General features: G+C 41.9%; 1 protein-coding gene across 1 annotated transcript in view; it reads right to left on the reverse strand.

The window, feature by feature from the left end:
- fbn1 (fibrillin 1) overlaps window positions 1–14556 on the reverse strand; it is a 62655-nt gene extending 48099 nt beyond the window's left edge. The window contains 10 exon segments of the mRNA XM_020605778.1: window positions 2–25; window positions 1260–1385; window positions 2913–3038; window positions 4083–4280; window positions 8669–8764; window positions 9863–9958; window positions 10787–10885; window positions 12221–12303; window positions 13785–14071; window positions 14279–14556. Coding sequence (XP_020461434.1) covers window positions 2–25; window positions 1260–1385; window positions 2913–3038; window positions 4083–4280; window positions 8669–8764; window positions 9863–9958; window positions 10787–10885; window positions 12221–12303; window positions 13785–13975 — 1039 coding nt within the window. The 5' untranslated portion in view covers window positions 13976–14071; window positions 14279–14556.
- Between the last annotated feature and the right edge of the window lie 2641 nt (window positions 14557–17197).

The raw sequence follows: 17197 nt of genomic DNA on the forward strand, positions 1-17197 counted from the left end.
GCATAGCAGTACCCGCCACGAGTATCTGTGGGAAACAACACAGAATGAAGTCGGTTAATATAACCATGCTGTATGGAATATGGCATGGGTTGTCTCTGTGTTGAGCAAACTGGCAAGAGTACAATCAGAAAGTAGTTGCCTCTGCTTCAGATTTTCCATCATTTGGAAGAGGGAAGCCACTTCCAATACACTTCCTTTTTATGAGAACCTTTTGTACATCCTGCAGTTTCTGGCACTGTACACCAGCATGACTAATGCTCAGGTTCCCTATTAACATAAATATATCATGTCATGTTTCACACACTGCCCATCCAGCGCATGAGAATATGCTGTATACAAATTACTTGGGTAAGTTCGACAAGATGTCAGGAACGTGTAACTGCTTGGAGGAAAAACAGTTGGGCCCTTTGGAATCAATGTTAGTGTTTGAGTGCTGCTGCATGGGAAACAGACTAAAACATTTGGTGCAATAGTTTTCTGGAGCAAAAGACTCAGACATTCCTTCCTCACAAACATCCTCTCCTGGGGGGGTGATATGTGCATATGTTTTGTGTGTGAATGCTTGTGTGTATGCATGCACATGTGTATATGTGAGTGTACATTTAATGGATTATTCTGACCCAAACTGCTCCCTCTTCTGCTTTGGGTCAAAGTGGACTGAACTTGCAAGGTTTACAAATTTTCCTGGTGATTGTGGATGTGTGTGTGTGTGTGTGTGTGTGTGTGTGTGTGAGAGAGAGAGTATGCATACTGTTACCAACCTCCCAGGATGTGGACTGTTCAATGACACACATGCCCCTGATGGTGGCGTGTATGCACTCATCGGCCCGGGGCCCTCGGCTCCAAACAAAATTTTGTTGTACGTGTCACAATGTTACAATGACAGTAAAATAAAGCTTCTTCTTCTTCTTCTCTTCACTGTTTAAGCAAAGCGACAGAAAGCTGCACACACACTTTACTTCTAACCATGATGCCAAAACCAAAGTCACCTGAGCGTGAGAGGGGTTCATGTTACTTCTCTCATCGGAGCCCTTCCCCAGTCTGAAGAGAATTTAGCTCATTGTTGTGGAACTAGAAACAACCAAGTGACTATACTGACCTAAATTCTACTAGCTGGAACATTGGACGCATTTCAGTTCTTTCTGCTCTCAGTAGCAGACAGGAGGAAAAGAAGAACCAAAATGGGGTGGAAAAGGAAAGAGAATGCAGCGACCATGGCTTTGTCTCATATGTGACAGCCTGTATGACAGAGGGCTCACCTATACACCTGGATCCATCCACAGAGGTCTGATAACCTTGGGGACACTTGCAAAAGTAGCTGCCCACAGTATTAGTGCATTCACCTATACTGCAGAGACCAGGAATGTTTGAACACTCGTCCAGATCTACGGAGGAGAGGGGAGAGCAGAGCAGACAAGATGAGAGGAGGATGAAAATCAAATAGGTTTAAAAACATTTTCGATTGCTTCCTGGGTGCCTGTTTTATGTTGCTGAAACCTCACAGTAATCTCAAGTGTCGAAGAAAGCGATTAAACTGAAAACTAACTTGAAATGTTAAAGGCGGCAGAGTCTGACAAGGGCCCATGTTGTTTACAATGGAAATAAAGCACTGTCATGGGATATTAAATCCAGGGGCGTCTGTAGCTGCTCTTCTGTTAGCACCACCGAGTACACATCATCACACACAACATCTGTTAAGAAACACAGTGTAACTTACACCAGTTCAAACAGTTTTTTACACAGTCCAGAGGTTTTCCGGCAATTATTTCTGGGCATAAAATAGCACATATTTTACTCTGAAAATGAGTGCCAAAAATCCTTGCTCAGTCTGTTTCACCAGAGTTAAACGTGGTCTGGAAAATGTCATATTCGTGTCTTAATGAGACGATATGTTTCACAGACTAACTGAAGGTCTTTATTTGTGTAAAATGGAAATAATACTGAGTGAAGAATTTTATAAGATTTTTCTTTTTTAACTCAGCCATAAACATTTATATTCTAAGTCTCTCAGTGGTCATAATTATAAAGTAAGAAAAGATCGTGAACTAACAAGTGTCAAAGCCAGTTAGAAGTTAATAATTAGGATCCCCAGCTGAGAGAAAATGTCTTTTCAAAAGTACACAACTAAAGGTAGTGTTGGCAATTACACTCTACGCCCTTGCGCTCACTGTGTGAGCCAGGCAGGCAGACGTGCCACCGCTTTGTTTTTATAGCTAAAGCTAGCGGCTATGTCAGAGAAGGTGCCCACAGCAGCTTTCGGTCGCGAACAGAGGCCGTATTCAAGAAAGTCACATTTAAAAAGAAGTTGATTGCTGGAGTAAAGTAAAACTAGAATTAACACTGGTGTGTGTGGCTTTTGAATCACCACGACGACTGAGAGAACAAAAGGGGCTGAAAAGTGACGCCATGGTGGCCGTATTTCTGCTGCAGAGGTAATAATTGTTTTTGTTTGGTGTGAGGGACATTTGTCATTTTCCTGAAATCAGTAGTAGTCAGGCAGTGCATGTTGGAGTGCACGTTTTGTTTTGGTGGAGGGCTTTGGAAAGAAGTCAGAACAAAAGGGTGGGATTTCTTCAGTTGGCTACTTTCGAAATTGAGCTTCCTCCTGCTCGTTTTTCCAGATTCATCAACAATACTTTTAAGTGTTAGAGAGAAAACTGACAGCTAATCTGGTTTAATTAAATTTATTTCAAGGGAAGGGAAAAGTGTGTTATGTGTGGTCTGTCTCCACAACGTAGGAGCCAGAATACTGCATCTCAGGTGAAGATAACCACAACTAGATGGATGTGGCCTTTGACTCAACTTTCTCACTGTCAAGTTGGAACTCTTAAAATAAAATGTTTGTCTACTTTGTCATTCAAGCTGACACTGAAAGTCAGAAATGTCAGTTTTACCCCTAGCTTAATTCTTACCTTCACATTTCTGTGAGACTTCGTTGAACTTGTGCCCAGCAGGACATTTACATTCAAAAGATCCCACTGTGTTGATACAGTTTCCTCCTTGACAGATACCAGGGATGGCCTGGCACTCATCCACATCTGTACATACAGAGAGGCAGTTACACCCTAACACACACACACGGGCATACTGATTCTTTTTAATGCACAGAAGAAGAGATAAAGACACAGAGATGGTAAAACCTACTCGGTGCAGGGGAAAGAAGGCGACATGCATAACTCACAAATCAACACAAAAATCTATGCGCATCTGAATGTGCATGGAATTTAGGTCTGTTTTAAGAGTCTGACCCTGTCTCCCTGCGATCAACAGAGTGAAAAGGGAAAAGAGGAAGAGAGAGGAATGTTTCCTGCAGGAGGAATGGAAATTGAGGCCAAGTAGACAAAGACAGAGACAGAAAGAGGTAGAGAAATACAGAAAGGACAGGTCCACCATCAGACAGAGTTATAGTTGTGATATTAACTATTGTAGGGTTTGCTTGCACTGCATCATGACAGGGTTGATTTAGAGCACTGGATTTGTCCATGAATCTATCCACCCAGCAACCTTTTGAAAAAACATAAAACTTTGTATACACATTTGTAAGTTACACTGATAAGTAAATTAAATTCAGGTAATGAAGTTGACAGATTGAAATGTAGGTATTAGGCTGAAAGTTTCCAGGAGGCTGTGACCTGATGCATTCTCAGAGTACTCCATGTTCCTCTGGTCCTGGCTCAGGTCTGCCTCCCCTGCAGAGGTTCTGTGTTGTTAGGTCTGAAGCAGGCAGGCAGAAGGCCATCTTACCAAAAATGAGCTCTCCCACGTGGAACCACTGCTGACCCGTGTTACTGACTCGGATAGACCTGCCACAGCGGGTGTCTCCGGGCATTCCATACTCATGTGGGAGGCACTGCCACCCACCCCAGTTTAACCCAATTAGAACTAATCTTCTAGAGAGGGGATGGTGGGTAGAGGTAAAGGGATGACAGACAGAGAGTGGTGAAGGCAGACAAGGAGGGAGAAGGAGTTCAAACAAGCAGAGAGGACAGAAGCAGCACTTTATTTGATGAAGGAGAGGGGAGGGAAAGTGACAGAGAGAAAAAACAGAAAGAGAAACAGAGGTGCTGAGGAACAGACTTTACCTTGGCATGCCCCGGTGCGGTGGTTAGGTATAAACCCTCGCCGACAGGGGTGAGGCTGGGCCGGACACATCTCACAAGGGTGACCCCACGCCCGTCCCACTGTGGCACAGCACAAAGTCTTTGTGCACACAATGCCTGTGAGCTGGCCTTGACACATCTGGTTATTCACTGAGGCAAAGCACGGCCCAGTGCGGTAGTCTGCAGATGCAAAGAAGGAAACTTAACTTAATGTTTCTTTATTTCCAGCACACTATATAAATAACAACATTTGGTAGCCAGTCCAACACATAAACAGAGGGAAAAACTATTGGTTGAAGTATGCTAGATTTAAAACAATGAAAAAAAGAACCTAAGAAAGCTAAAGTCAATGCTGAGAAAGCTAGAACCTGAAACTCAGTGAAAACCTGTGTCTGGCATACACAAGAACAAACAGTCAAACTAAATAGAATTTTGCATGACACCTATAACTCACATTATATGTGATGAAGGCGCTGCAGAGAGGACAGTAACACACCTCATAAAGAATGTACTGTCTGTCTGTGGCATCGTTCTGGCTCTCAGGTTTTATTACTCTATGTGCATGTGTGTGTGTGTGTGTGTGTGTGATAGAGAAAAGCAAAGATAGGAAAGACATTAGCAGATGAAAGACAGGACACCCAAACAATGAAAAATTTGTCTAGAACATAAATTATATGATCAGTTCTTCATTAGCTGTATGTATCTTGTTTTAAGACAAAATGGCCTCTTCACAGCATAGTGATAAATATTTTTTCTAGTAATACACAATCTAGGGAACAGAATATCATTCCTAAGATCAGCAGAGGCGACTGAAAGGTCTGTGGAACACAGCAGGTGATTTCCAAACTAGCTACCGCAGTCAAAGAGTAGGACTAAATAAATTTTGAGAAATATGAGCTCAACAATGTGGAGAAAGTCCCTGTACTGAGATTCTTCTTCATACTGGGTTAAACCCCATTCCCTTGATCCCACTGCTTGCATACATCTATCCCCTCACTCCGTCCAAACACCACTCCCTCAGTTTCAAACTCCCCTTGGATTTAACAAAATCACTGAATCTAATCAGGTGAAGGATTGGAAGATGGTGAAGAAAAGATAGGGACAGAGAGAATGAGAGGGAAAATCTCATCCCTCCCAAAAGAATCTGGTCAAGATCCAGTGGCAAAAATCATTTCCACATTTCACAGCAGACAACAGACACCAAGAGGAAAGAGGGAGAGCAGTTCCAACAACACAGTCGTTTAAAACAAATGAGACATTGTGTGTTTCCCATGTGGGCCGGGACCCAGCCCAGACCCGTCACGTGCACAATCTCTCTGCTTCTGGCACCAGCGCTGTGCGAAACAGAACTGGGTCATCTCCTTCTCTTTCTCACTCCCTCCTAATCAGACTCTACTGGAGACCGAATGCTTTTAATTCTTAGTCTGCTTCTTCCACCAGAGAAGGAATGTCAGACGCAAATACATTTACTCAGGCACAGTTTTTGAGGTACATGCACTTTACTTGAATGTTTCCATTTTTGGCAATTTCTACACCAACACATTTCAGAGCAAACTATTGTACCTCACAGTTTACTAGAGCTACCTGAGAGGTATAACTTATGACTGAAGATAAAGTTGGATGCTAAACTCAGGTCATCTGAGTTAGTCTGGCACTGTCTAAAGGCCAGTCTGTCCTGAATAGTCCTGCGCATAAATCCCTGTAAAACAGCAGCCAGTTGTTTTTACTCTTAAGTTTTGCTGCAGATTCAACAAGTGAAGTAGGTTTAGAGGTGCAGGTATGCCGATGTTGTTAGCTTAAGACAGAGCCAGGCTGTAGCCTGGTGTGTCTGCTCCATGTGTTAAGGTAAGTGAACTGTCTACTGGCACCAGCTTTATATTTAACAGACCAATATGAGAGTGGTGTCATTCTGCTTTCCTAACTGTAGGCAAGGCTACATTTTCTGTACTTTTACTCAAAAATTTTACATCTGAGAACAAAATAAGGGAAACACAAGCACAGCACTTAAACAGTCAGCTGATGTAAGCAGGGAGAGGCGAACAGCTGTAGGGTGAAAGTGGTGTCATTTCATCCGTCATCTTACTGTCTCTCTGTGAAATGCATACAGCTGGGGGACCCACCCATGTCCTGTACATCTGGGAGCAATCGCATGTGTTCACACACAAATATACTCGAACACACACACAGAACCTGAGCCAATGTCCCACTCGCTCATCGGCAATCTAGCCAGCGATGATCTCTGCTCATGTTTATGCCTAAACTGTTCTACTTTTGGACACATGCTCACAAATTGATCTAGATGCTTGGGAAATTGATATATTGTTTTGATTCTCATTAGCAAATTATTTTTTGTCTGTGCGGAAGTCTAGTTACTTTTGGAACACAATAGAAATGGTGGCTTCCTTACTGATGGGTGAATTTTTGCATAATAACAGCCTTAGTGTGAACAGGAGGGAAGCCTGTCGGGAAGTGGGTCAGAAGAGTTTCCTGGAGAAACTCCAAAATGTTTGTACACACATGAAAATCTGTCAGCCTTTTTCTATATTCACCCTTCCTCAGCGTAGATGGTTCTCACACCATGCCTTAATATAAGTTTAATCTGTCCTCATCTGTGTGTGATTTGTGTGTGTATTTCTGTGCCTCACATGTTATGGGGTGTTATATCTGGGTGGGGCCTTCCCTGCTGGCCTGTCAGCAGATTCTTCCATCATCTCAAGGCTAACAAATTGAGCCTGCATGCACTCAAACACACAGAGACACATACACTTGGATATCTTTCTACTGAGGTTTGCAATGGGCTAGAACAGACCCTGATAAGTGAAAGTGTGTGAAGCCTTTAGAGACAAGAGAAACCCCCCTCAGCTCACTGACCAACTTCACTGTTAAATCACGTGTTGCCACATTTCAGTGGGTCCTGAATGCTGCCTGGTCAGACCACTTGTTTGTTGATAACCTTTTGTTCTTGCCAATGTGAGAACATCAAACAACAATGGGTCGCAGTTCTCTAACCTGCATTGAAAACAGTGTGGGGCTGTGCATGTGGCACATGGATGGCTTTACACATGTATTTTATGCATGTGCTTGTGTGAGAGCATAATGGCTTATTTCATAATGGGAACAAAAGAAATTCCAGTGAAAGTGATAACCCAAAAAGCCACTGCATCCCCTGACCTACTTTACCTATCTCTCTGACAAGTAACTGATAAATCTACATGGCTGCATATACTGATTATTTACATTAGTGATCAATCTGTTGATAGCTGTTTTCAGAAATACATCAGTAAAATCTAGGAACAATATTTAGTCAATAAAATGAGACAAAATAGTGAATAATGACCCAGGACATAATATGTTCAAAAAGCTTCTTTTGTCAAACCAACAGTCCAAAAACCCAAAGATGTTCAAATATCAATATCATAAACTGAAGAACAGCATATCCTCACCATCAGGAAGAATCAGAGAACACTTGGCCTTTTTGCTAAACAAATGACTGCACTGAGCTGTTTGGGCATATCTACCGCTCCTGGAGATTGGGAACTGTCATTCATAAAGCAGCAGACAGTGAGTGGCCAGTGTACATGCTTGTTACCCTACATGGAAAATCAAGTTTTCAGAGCCAAATGTGGTCAAATTCGTCACCCGTATATCACTTCTTCATCAAACATCATTACACAAAACACAACAACTGAGCATTTCTGAGATTCCTTGTGTATTCACATTTAGAAGATACTGTGTGCTAAAAAAAAAAAAAAGTTTAATTTGAATTCCTCAGCAGTCTCACGAAGCCTTTGGCCAAGCTTCCACAGGGAAGAGTCGAAACCAAAGTCAAAACATGCACAACTGTGCAGATAAGGTCGGATGCTATCCCAGCAGGCAACCAGATAGTGTCTTATTAGTTGCAGGTTGAAAGAAAACACTGAAGTAAACCAGAGGTCAAACCTCAGCCAGACCCAACTGACAGGCCTCTGAAGCATGTACTTGTTAAAAGGGATGTTACTAATTAGGAGTTCTGCTGCCAATCCAAACATTAGCTTTACAAGGTCATCGCTTTGAACTCTACAGGTCATCAGGGCCACTGACCCCCAGCGCATACACAAAACACACACATATTCCTGCATGTGCGCACATTTTACTCACAGGCACAGTGCAGGCCGGTTTGTGAATACTTGTATACTTTAGAGCATTTGCGCACATGTGCCAGAGAGCAACCACAGGAGGTTGGGAGGTCTTCAGCAAACAAACAGTGCACATTTAGAGAGACATTACATTCCCCAGAGCGTCATTTGAGAGCAGATGTGGAAAATAATGGTCATTTCTGAGCTCAAGCTTGACATGCAAATCCTCCACAACAAACCACATTCCTGGAGCCGGTTGCATGACTAAGCAGGAATTGTCGTCAGTCACAAAAACAACCACCATTCAACATCGAGTCACTGTTTTCACAAAAGCAGCATGTGTGGCTTTAAAAACCACTTCAGCAGTAGTGAGTGGTGAATGTAGAGCACAGAGACAGCATGGTGTCAGATGAGTGCGAGGAATGCTGAGTGCTGCGGTTTAGCGCTTATTACCTCTCTCACACTGAGCCCCGGTGAAGCCGTAGTTGCACACACATCTGTTGGGAGCCACACACCTTCCTCCATTGAGACATCCATTTTCACAAACCGCTGGAGAACAGAAACAACGTGAGGACAGTATATCCGAGATATTTCTGGTTTATACAACTATTTGTAGATTTTGCCATCATTTCAATTCATTATGACAACACTGTAACTACTAAATCAATTACAGAAATCTGGAAATGCAATGTTATTGCTAAAAAGTTAGATGGGGCAAGAAACAAGCAGCCAAGGATCAGACGACCCTAGACGAGCTAAAAGTTTGGGCACATTAACTAAACTGCTTCATTTGGAGGTAAAACCAAATATAAGCACACTTAAAACACTGGCAATTATCCTTCATTACAAGTGCACACACAAGTATAATACGTATTCATGGTCAAATTTGAATCACAGTGTTTAAAAGAGTTTGATTAAGAGTTTTCTAGTTTGTGTTCATTTTGCTTGTGTTTCTTGCTTCATCACACTTTTTTTAGTTTGTTGCTAAGGGTGTTACCAATAGGAAGGATGACAGCAATGCTAGCAGCTCTTTGGAGCTGTAATCGGGAGGACAGCAAAGCTTGGTGCTAGATGCTAATGCCAGCACTGCAACATGCTTCCAGCTATAATGGTAACATGCTCATGTTTAGCATGTCCATTGTTTACCATTTTCACCATCTTTGTTTAGTGTGTATGTAAGGTTTACTAATTAATCTGCACTCTGCTCCATCCCTGCTCCACTGTGCTCTACTACGATCTGCTACGCTCCCCCACCCTCTCCCCAGCTTTTCAGATATTTGTCATTATGAAATTACAATAAATGAGAATGCAACAAAACTTACTCATAAAGCAGAAATAGTAGAAGAGCTCTAATTGGTTAGAAATGTCAGTCCCGTTCAAAATGTTTTAGAAGCTAATATTTCTACACTGCTGCAATGAGTCAGGATCACAGGAGGCTTCGACAGCTCCTCTCCACGCTAAGACAAGTTTTGCAGCAGATTTCTACAACTAAAATATTTGAACAAAAGTTACATACTGTAGCTTTAAAAGGAAAATGTCAGGAAATAAAGTTTAAATAGCATATTTCTGTCTAAAAAGAATCTAAAATTATATTAAAATATGCTGATTATGTTGAAGGCCTTGGTATATTTTCAGGATGATCCTTACGTTGACCACAGTGGTTTCCCACGTAGCCTTTCTGACATGTGCAGTGGTCTTCAGCACATGTTCCCCCATTCATACACCGAATATTACAGTGCTGGACTGTGAGCAAAACAATACAAACACACACATAGACACACAAACACACACAGAGCAACGTTGGAGTTAAATTCTGAGTACCCAAAGATGAACTGCAGATAATATTTACAACACAAACAAATTGCACTCTGAACCATTCTTCTGGAAGGTCATGCTCAGATATAGTCTCCTGGAAATGTATGGTGTGCAAACTGAGTTGCAAGAGAGAGCAACATGGAGAATATGTTGACTGTGGCTGTCATCCAAAGCCCCCCCCCACACACACACACACACACAACAATCCATGAGAATGATTGCTATTTGCAAAAACATGATTGCAAAATATATATCAATTGTTGCATTCCTGGGGCAATTTCAAAGAGCATTTTCAATAGGCTCAGTAGGTGGTACCATCTTTTTGATCCATGCTAGTTTATTTTTTTTTGATGATTAAGAAACAAGATTCAAAACAGCCCAGTTTGGTCTGAACTCACAAAATTTGAGCCAATTACAACTCTTTGATTTTGTCCTACAGAGAGAAAAAAAGCAAGACTATAATTCTGTCATCTATCATGTGTTACTGCTTGTCATTAATGTTTCATTGCATGAGAGAAGGTTTTTCTTAAGATAAGAGCTCCATAAAATGCAAAGAAAGGGTGTGGTTTAGGCAATGTTTTGCAGAAAACATCTGACATATCCTCCTATTTACGTAAATCTTACAATTAATGTTTATCAGCTGTCTACGTAGCAGTTAACATCCCCATGCACACTATATAATAAAACCCATCAAGCTGATGATAGCAAGCTTCAAAGAAGTTGTATCATGGTGGGAAAGGGAAGGTGCTGAACGACCTGACTTCGATCCACAGGATGGGGCGATCTGGCCATTGGGACATGTGCACATGTTGGGTCTGGAGCAGAAACCATCTCCACATGAGCTCCGACAGATCGCTGCAAAAAGGAACATGGCACTCAGTCAGACAACATAAAAACATGAAGCACAACATACAAAAACAGTCCAATGATCACATTATAGCCCCAGGATTTGTCTTGTATGAGCATGAGAGAAGCATCATGATATGTTTCTACTGCCTGTCAGCCTGTCGGCTACAGGTTTTAAATTTCAGGTTAGAGTTTCACTGTGATCTAAATGATGATCTAAATTTCACACTGAACTCTCATTATAAAATACTGCAAAACTAGCCATAGTCCAAATACGGTCAAATCTGCCTTTTAACCTCCATCATAGTTAGGTAATAAAAGCCCACTTGGCAATGGTGCCAAGCTATTTTCTTCTTTGGGTTTTGTTGCCATAAATATGTACAGTGTGTGTTTTCAGTTCAGAGCTGGCTGTTTTTGCTCATTTGTCCTCTTTCCCACAGACTGTTGCTGGCATAGTCCCCTGCCCCAGCTTCCATCAGGTTGAGTCCAGCCACTGACCCCTACTCCCTGAACCCCACTGCTAAACAATGCGATTAGAGCCGCGACAGGCATCCTGCCAGCTGACCAGCCAGACTGCAATCACACAGCTCTGCAGCCACTCAGAGCTTCCTGTCTAGTGAGGGAATGAGAGAGATGGGGAGGAAATACAAAGGAAGTGAAACCAGTAAAAGAAATTGCTGGCAGAAAACCAGAATAATTCACCAAAATTCATGACCGATTCATGTTGTTGGTACATAACCACCATCACTACATGGACCCATAAACTTTGCTGCATCTGGATGCAACAAAACATCTGAAGGTGCTGACTGCCAGTTTTATTACTGTTCAGTCTTTATGTGAAAACTACAGTCCACTTGTGGTTTGACAAACTGGTTTTATATGAATGATCCACTTGTTCCATTGTGACAATGTTCAAGAAAAAGGACGAATTAATATCTTGTGTTGCAAATTAATGAATATTCAAGCCTGGTCCTCATTCTGCTGGATTTTTTTGTAACTTGTATTCACTTAAGAGTCCACCGTGTTGTCTTCAAATTGTTTTGTTTTTGTTTGACCAACAGTCCAAAAGCCAACTATGTTGTGTTTACTGCAACATAAAACTTGAAAAAGTGGCAAATCCTCACACTGGAGATGCTGAAACCATCAAATACTGGCATTTTGCTTAGAAATGGACATAAACGAGTCATTAGTTATCAGAATAGTTGCCAATTATTTTTATTTTGCTTGACTCAACAGTTGTTTCAATAATTGTTTCAGCTCTAATCCCATGTGGTTCATACTTGGTGACTGGATGGCTCCAACTTACTGCATAAGTAGCGGTAGTGGAATAATGGAGGTACTCACGAACAATGCACTGGTTTCCTCCAGTCAGAGTCTTCCAGCCTGGGCAGCAGTAGGCGGTGTTCCTTAGGCCACATACATTTGGTCTGAGGGACACACAGAATCACAAGGTCAATAATCTAGATCACACAGTTCAGATCACGCTCATAATTAATCTTAAAGTGTTTTATGATCTGTACAACACACAGCCCCTCTGTCCTTTGACCCCCTACTGATGGAAGTTCAGTGGTTCACTTACTGGTTCACATACTATAAGAAAAAAAAAAACTCTTGTTTTTGAAACCCCTCTCCCGAACACTTCATGACAACAGCACATTGCTCAAGGACACTTCAGTAGGAGATCAATTTGGCATCTGACCCAGATGTCTGAACACCTGCTCACCTCCATGTCAGTCACCATTCCAGTAACATCCATGAATTGTGAGCAGTCAGTTTAGTCAGAGTGGTTTTTCAAGCTTTTGAGTCCTGAATGGGTAAAATTAGAAAGTACTTCACCAGAAAACAAAAGTTTAACAATCAAGGTGTTATTCTTCATCTCTGTAATTATCTAGTGACACCTTAGATTAACCTTGTGACCCACTGTGTCTCCATCCCCAGAATGGGAACCAATGGGAACAACTACTTGAAAAGATCTTACTAGTGTAGGTGCAGCCTGGCATGCGGCATTTGGTACAATACAAAAGATTGCTGGTGAGAAAAGTATTATAAAATGTTTGGAGAAATTTTGATGCACCTGTAAAAAAAAAAAAGCATTTCATCTAACACAGAATGCCTGGGACATCCTGCCACCTACAGGTCTGTGACAAGTCTACATATGGAAATGTGTTACCACCCACTGGACCTGTATTGACCCAGAGATCAGTGTATATACTGTTCACTGTAACTCCAAACAGATCCACGAGGTGACTAATGAAGCCTGCTGAATGTCTGAAGCATCCTTACAGTGGACACAGTATGTAGCCTGTATGCACTTCCTCCCTCTGAGCCCTTATGTTCTGGTAAATTAACTTAAAGCCTGTCAAATAAAAGCGCCTGTGGAGAATGCTCACTGAGCTGACCTTCATCAGCTGTTTGCTGTTATCACTGGACACAGACATTCTCTCTTTTCTTCTTATTTACCTGTCTTTCTTCTTCTCTCCTCTCCTTTCTCTTTCACATACACACACAGTCTCTCCAGCAGTGACCCACTGTGTACAGCTGCAGATGTGATTTATCCACAACTGGGGTGTGGTGTTTTTGGCCAGAGTGAGGATTAGGCTGTTAGTCTCTCTCTCTCTCTCTCCCTCTCTCTCTCTCTCTCCCTCTCTCTCTCTCTCTCTCCCTCTCTCTCTTTCTGCCATAGCCACACATAACCAAAGGCCTCTTTTGTTTGGATGCAATTTACTGATGCCTCAGCAAGAATGTGAAATTTCTGCCAGTATTTAATTTAATTACTTAACATTGATCCAAACTTCCCATCTGTGTCCCTCGTGGAGCTCTGTCTGCTTTAAAAACAGGCACAAGTGTTTTTTCTGAACCCCTGCTAAAAATCTTTCCCAAATTGGACTGATAAGGATTATCACATTACCCTCTGAGGACCTCCGTCCCTCCCCTCCTTTTGGCCCTGTTGGCCCTGGTGTCGGTCGGCTTGGTCACCGGCTCGCTGTCCCCGCTGTCCACCTCCTCTGTAGTGTCTCCAAGCACGGTGGAGAGCGACAGCAAGGCCACCAGAGCCACAGCCAACTGCAGCAGCCGTCCTCCACGCTTACTGTCCGGCATAACCACTCTCAACTGTACAATTCCAGTGCTCGGTAGATTAGAAGTCACCTTGACTAACTTCGCAGCCCCGTCGACCTCCGCAGTCTGGAGTCAAAGCTGCAAAAACAATTTTTAAAATATTTAGGAAGCGCGCAGAGGAAAGTGCAGGAGATGCTGCACGCATAAGAAAAATAACTGCCGCACTCTGGTGTGGTGTTACTTCTACCATTATTAAGTCAGAAAATCAGTACGCACAGAAGAGCAAAGGTATGCAGAATAAATTAAAAATGCGCAAAATTGCGCACGAGAGAGTCGTTACTTTACCTTGTCTCCCAACAGGAGATTCGCCTCAGACCCGACAGAAGACTACTTCACTTTCACTTGCAGGTATTGCTGAACACAAGTTTAGAAAAAAGTGCGGAGAAGAAGTCACTCAAACTACTCGCTGCTATAAATAGATGCGCATTGTAACTCCTGGAGTCTGATCGTACGCATCCAGCTGTGCGTTGATTTTGCACAGATAAGTTAGAAAGTTAGAGGAGCTGATACATTCCAGAGGATGAGAATGGCAAACTTCAGTATCTCTCCCTCACAGTAAAGCCTTTTCCTCATCCCTGCTCTATTCAACTTTCCCCCAAACTTTTTTTCCCCTTTCTTCCCCTGCTCTCGCGATACAAAAGCGTGAGTGCAAAACTGCACCAGTGATCTGGAACTTAGAAGAAGACAAGAGCTAGTGCATTCCTAAGTCTGGGTCAAATAATCTAGTGATCTTTCGAAACTGTGCACCTGTTCACTCTGCTGTAAAATGTACCACTGTTGCAACTATTAGCTGTTATTGCTAATAAATAATTTGGGCTGCTAATGTTTTATAGATCAGTTGTGAGTCATCAATAACAACAACTGATACTGTAGGCTGTCAAATTTTGAAAACTCATTTCAATTAATATTTAAATATTTAAATATGTAAGGTTGTTCAATGAAGTAAAAAGCTAAAACACCTGCAAAAGGAATTCTTCATAATCTGAGAATTAAAAATGTCGATCTACAAACCTTTATTATTACACCTGATACATCTTTTAAAATGGCTCCTCGCTGTTGTGGCACCATTGCAGGTACAGAAATTAAAAACAGATTTATTCCCCTTCATTTATTATTGAGTGATGTTCTATAAATATTTATTCAGTGCATGCTACATGTTTTGAGGAATTTTGTCCAGTGCAGTGGTATTTTTCACACACACTGATTTATGACTGCAGCCACACCTAGCAAACACAGAGTCAGCCTGGCTCCTCTCTCAAGTATGCTTTTGCTCTAAAACCAAGACAAACTGCTTATGTCGATCTACAAACCTTTATTATTACACCTGATACATCTTTTAAAATGGCTCCTCGCTGTTGTGGCACCATTGCAGGTACAGAAATTAAAAACAGATTTATTCCCCTTCATTTATTATTGAGTGATGTTCTATAAATATTTATTCAGTGCATGCTACATGTTTTGAGGAATTTTGTCCAGTGCAGTGGTATTTTTCACACACACTGATTTATGACTGCAGCCACACCTAGCAAACACAGAGTCAGCCTGGCTCCTCTCTCAAGTATGCCTTTGCTCTAAAACCAAGACAAACTGCTTTACACTGTGTATTCAGCTTTCCACTATCAGCTTCTTTCCCTCTTTCTTCTGATCATTATTTTCCACATTCTCCTCTCACAAGTGGACACAGTCTCACTCTGCACTTGCAGTATTCACAGATTGTGCTGATTTAGATTTTAAGTTTTAATTATGATAATAGTTACATGAAATCTGATCGCTACATCACTTTGCCAGTGTAACGACAAAACAAAATATTGACTTGACCCACATCGCTGCGCCCCATGTAACCCATTTCTTTCACTTCTTCTGTGAGACGGTGGTAACCCACCTATGCTGCTCCATTTCATCTGATGTACAAGGTAGTATGTATACCATTAGCTCAACTTCCATAACGTTTTTTTTTTCCATCCTCTAACACTCAGGTTGAGGCACATATCTCCTCTAGCTTTGCTGACATCTCCAGCTGGATGTCCGCCCACCACCTCAAAGTTAGTCTCAACATTACTGCACTGCTTTTTTCCATTGGAAAGTCCTGCCCTCTGCAAGCCCTCTCCATCACTGCTGACAAGACCACGTTTACTCCTGAACTGGCTGCCAAGAATCTATATCTGCCTCCAGACAACCAACTGTCAGGCAGCACCCAGAGTGCAACCGCAGTGCAGCCCGGCAGGTTTGCTCTAAATAAGCTGCATCCGGTTCAGCCTTTTCTAATCAATGTCCTTGTAAAGCTTATTTACTTTTAATTATATTTTGTGAACCCTCAACCACTCCACTAAAGTATTGGGAGCCTCCCTATCTTCAGACATTGTCATTCCATTCAATCATGTTTCTCCCTTTGTCCTACCTTCTCTGTGTAAAGGACCACAACCTCTTCCTTATTTTAGCTACATATGTCCACATTACCTCCTGAAGTGACTGCATGAAATAACCAAATCAGATCTGGGCCACTTCCATATGTGGTCCTAGATCCCATTCATATCCAGTCTCTGACTATGCAACCGCTGTCAGAACCATCAGATTGAAATTCATATATCTTTTATATCTCCCTCGTCTGAACATGTGCATATCACCTGTCATCATCATTCAGTGTGAGCCCCTCACAGACTGGTAAAAATAAACAAGGAAGAGAGCAACAATAGCAATGGGGGTCAGTGGAGAGATCAGGACATTTTATATTTGTTTCACCATTATGGAAAAGCGTCGGTTCAAACCAAACTGGAAGGAGCATATGGTAATCCACCAGAGTTTGAGGGAGTTATGCAAGCTCACCATCACACAGTTGACATTCTTGTTTTACTTGATTTTTCAGACAAAGTGTATCCTAAATACACCATCAATAATTCTTCTCCATTACTCAGTCAGAGGCCTCTATTTTTCTCTATTATTATTATTTTGTCACTAAAATATTAGTTGGGAGTTTTGGACCCGTGTGGTTTTGCTCCATAATAATGAAACTAATACAATAAGTGAAGAACTGGTTTGTTTAGGTAAAGAGTTACTGTAAGTGAGAACTGAAACTTAATTTACAGTACCACTGGCCACACTGTAAGATAAGACCATCAGTTACTGTACTATAACTGGTACATACTGTATAAGTAGTGAGGGATGTTGGCAAAGGAAACCAAGGTCCAGAGGAAAGAGTAAAAGGTC

The sequence above is a fragment of the Monopterus albus genome, unplaced genomic scaffold, assembly GCF_001952655.1.
Source record: "Monopterus albus unplaced genomic scaffold, M_albus_1.0 scaffold72.1, whole genome shotgun sequence".
Taxonomy (NCBI): domain Eukaryota; kingdom Metazoa; phylum Chordata; class Actinopteri; order Synbranchiformes; family Synbranchidae; genus Monopterus; species Monopterus albus.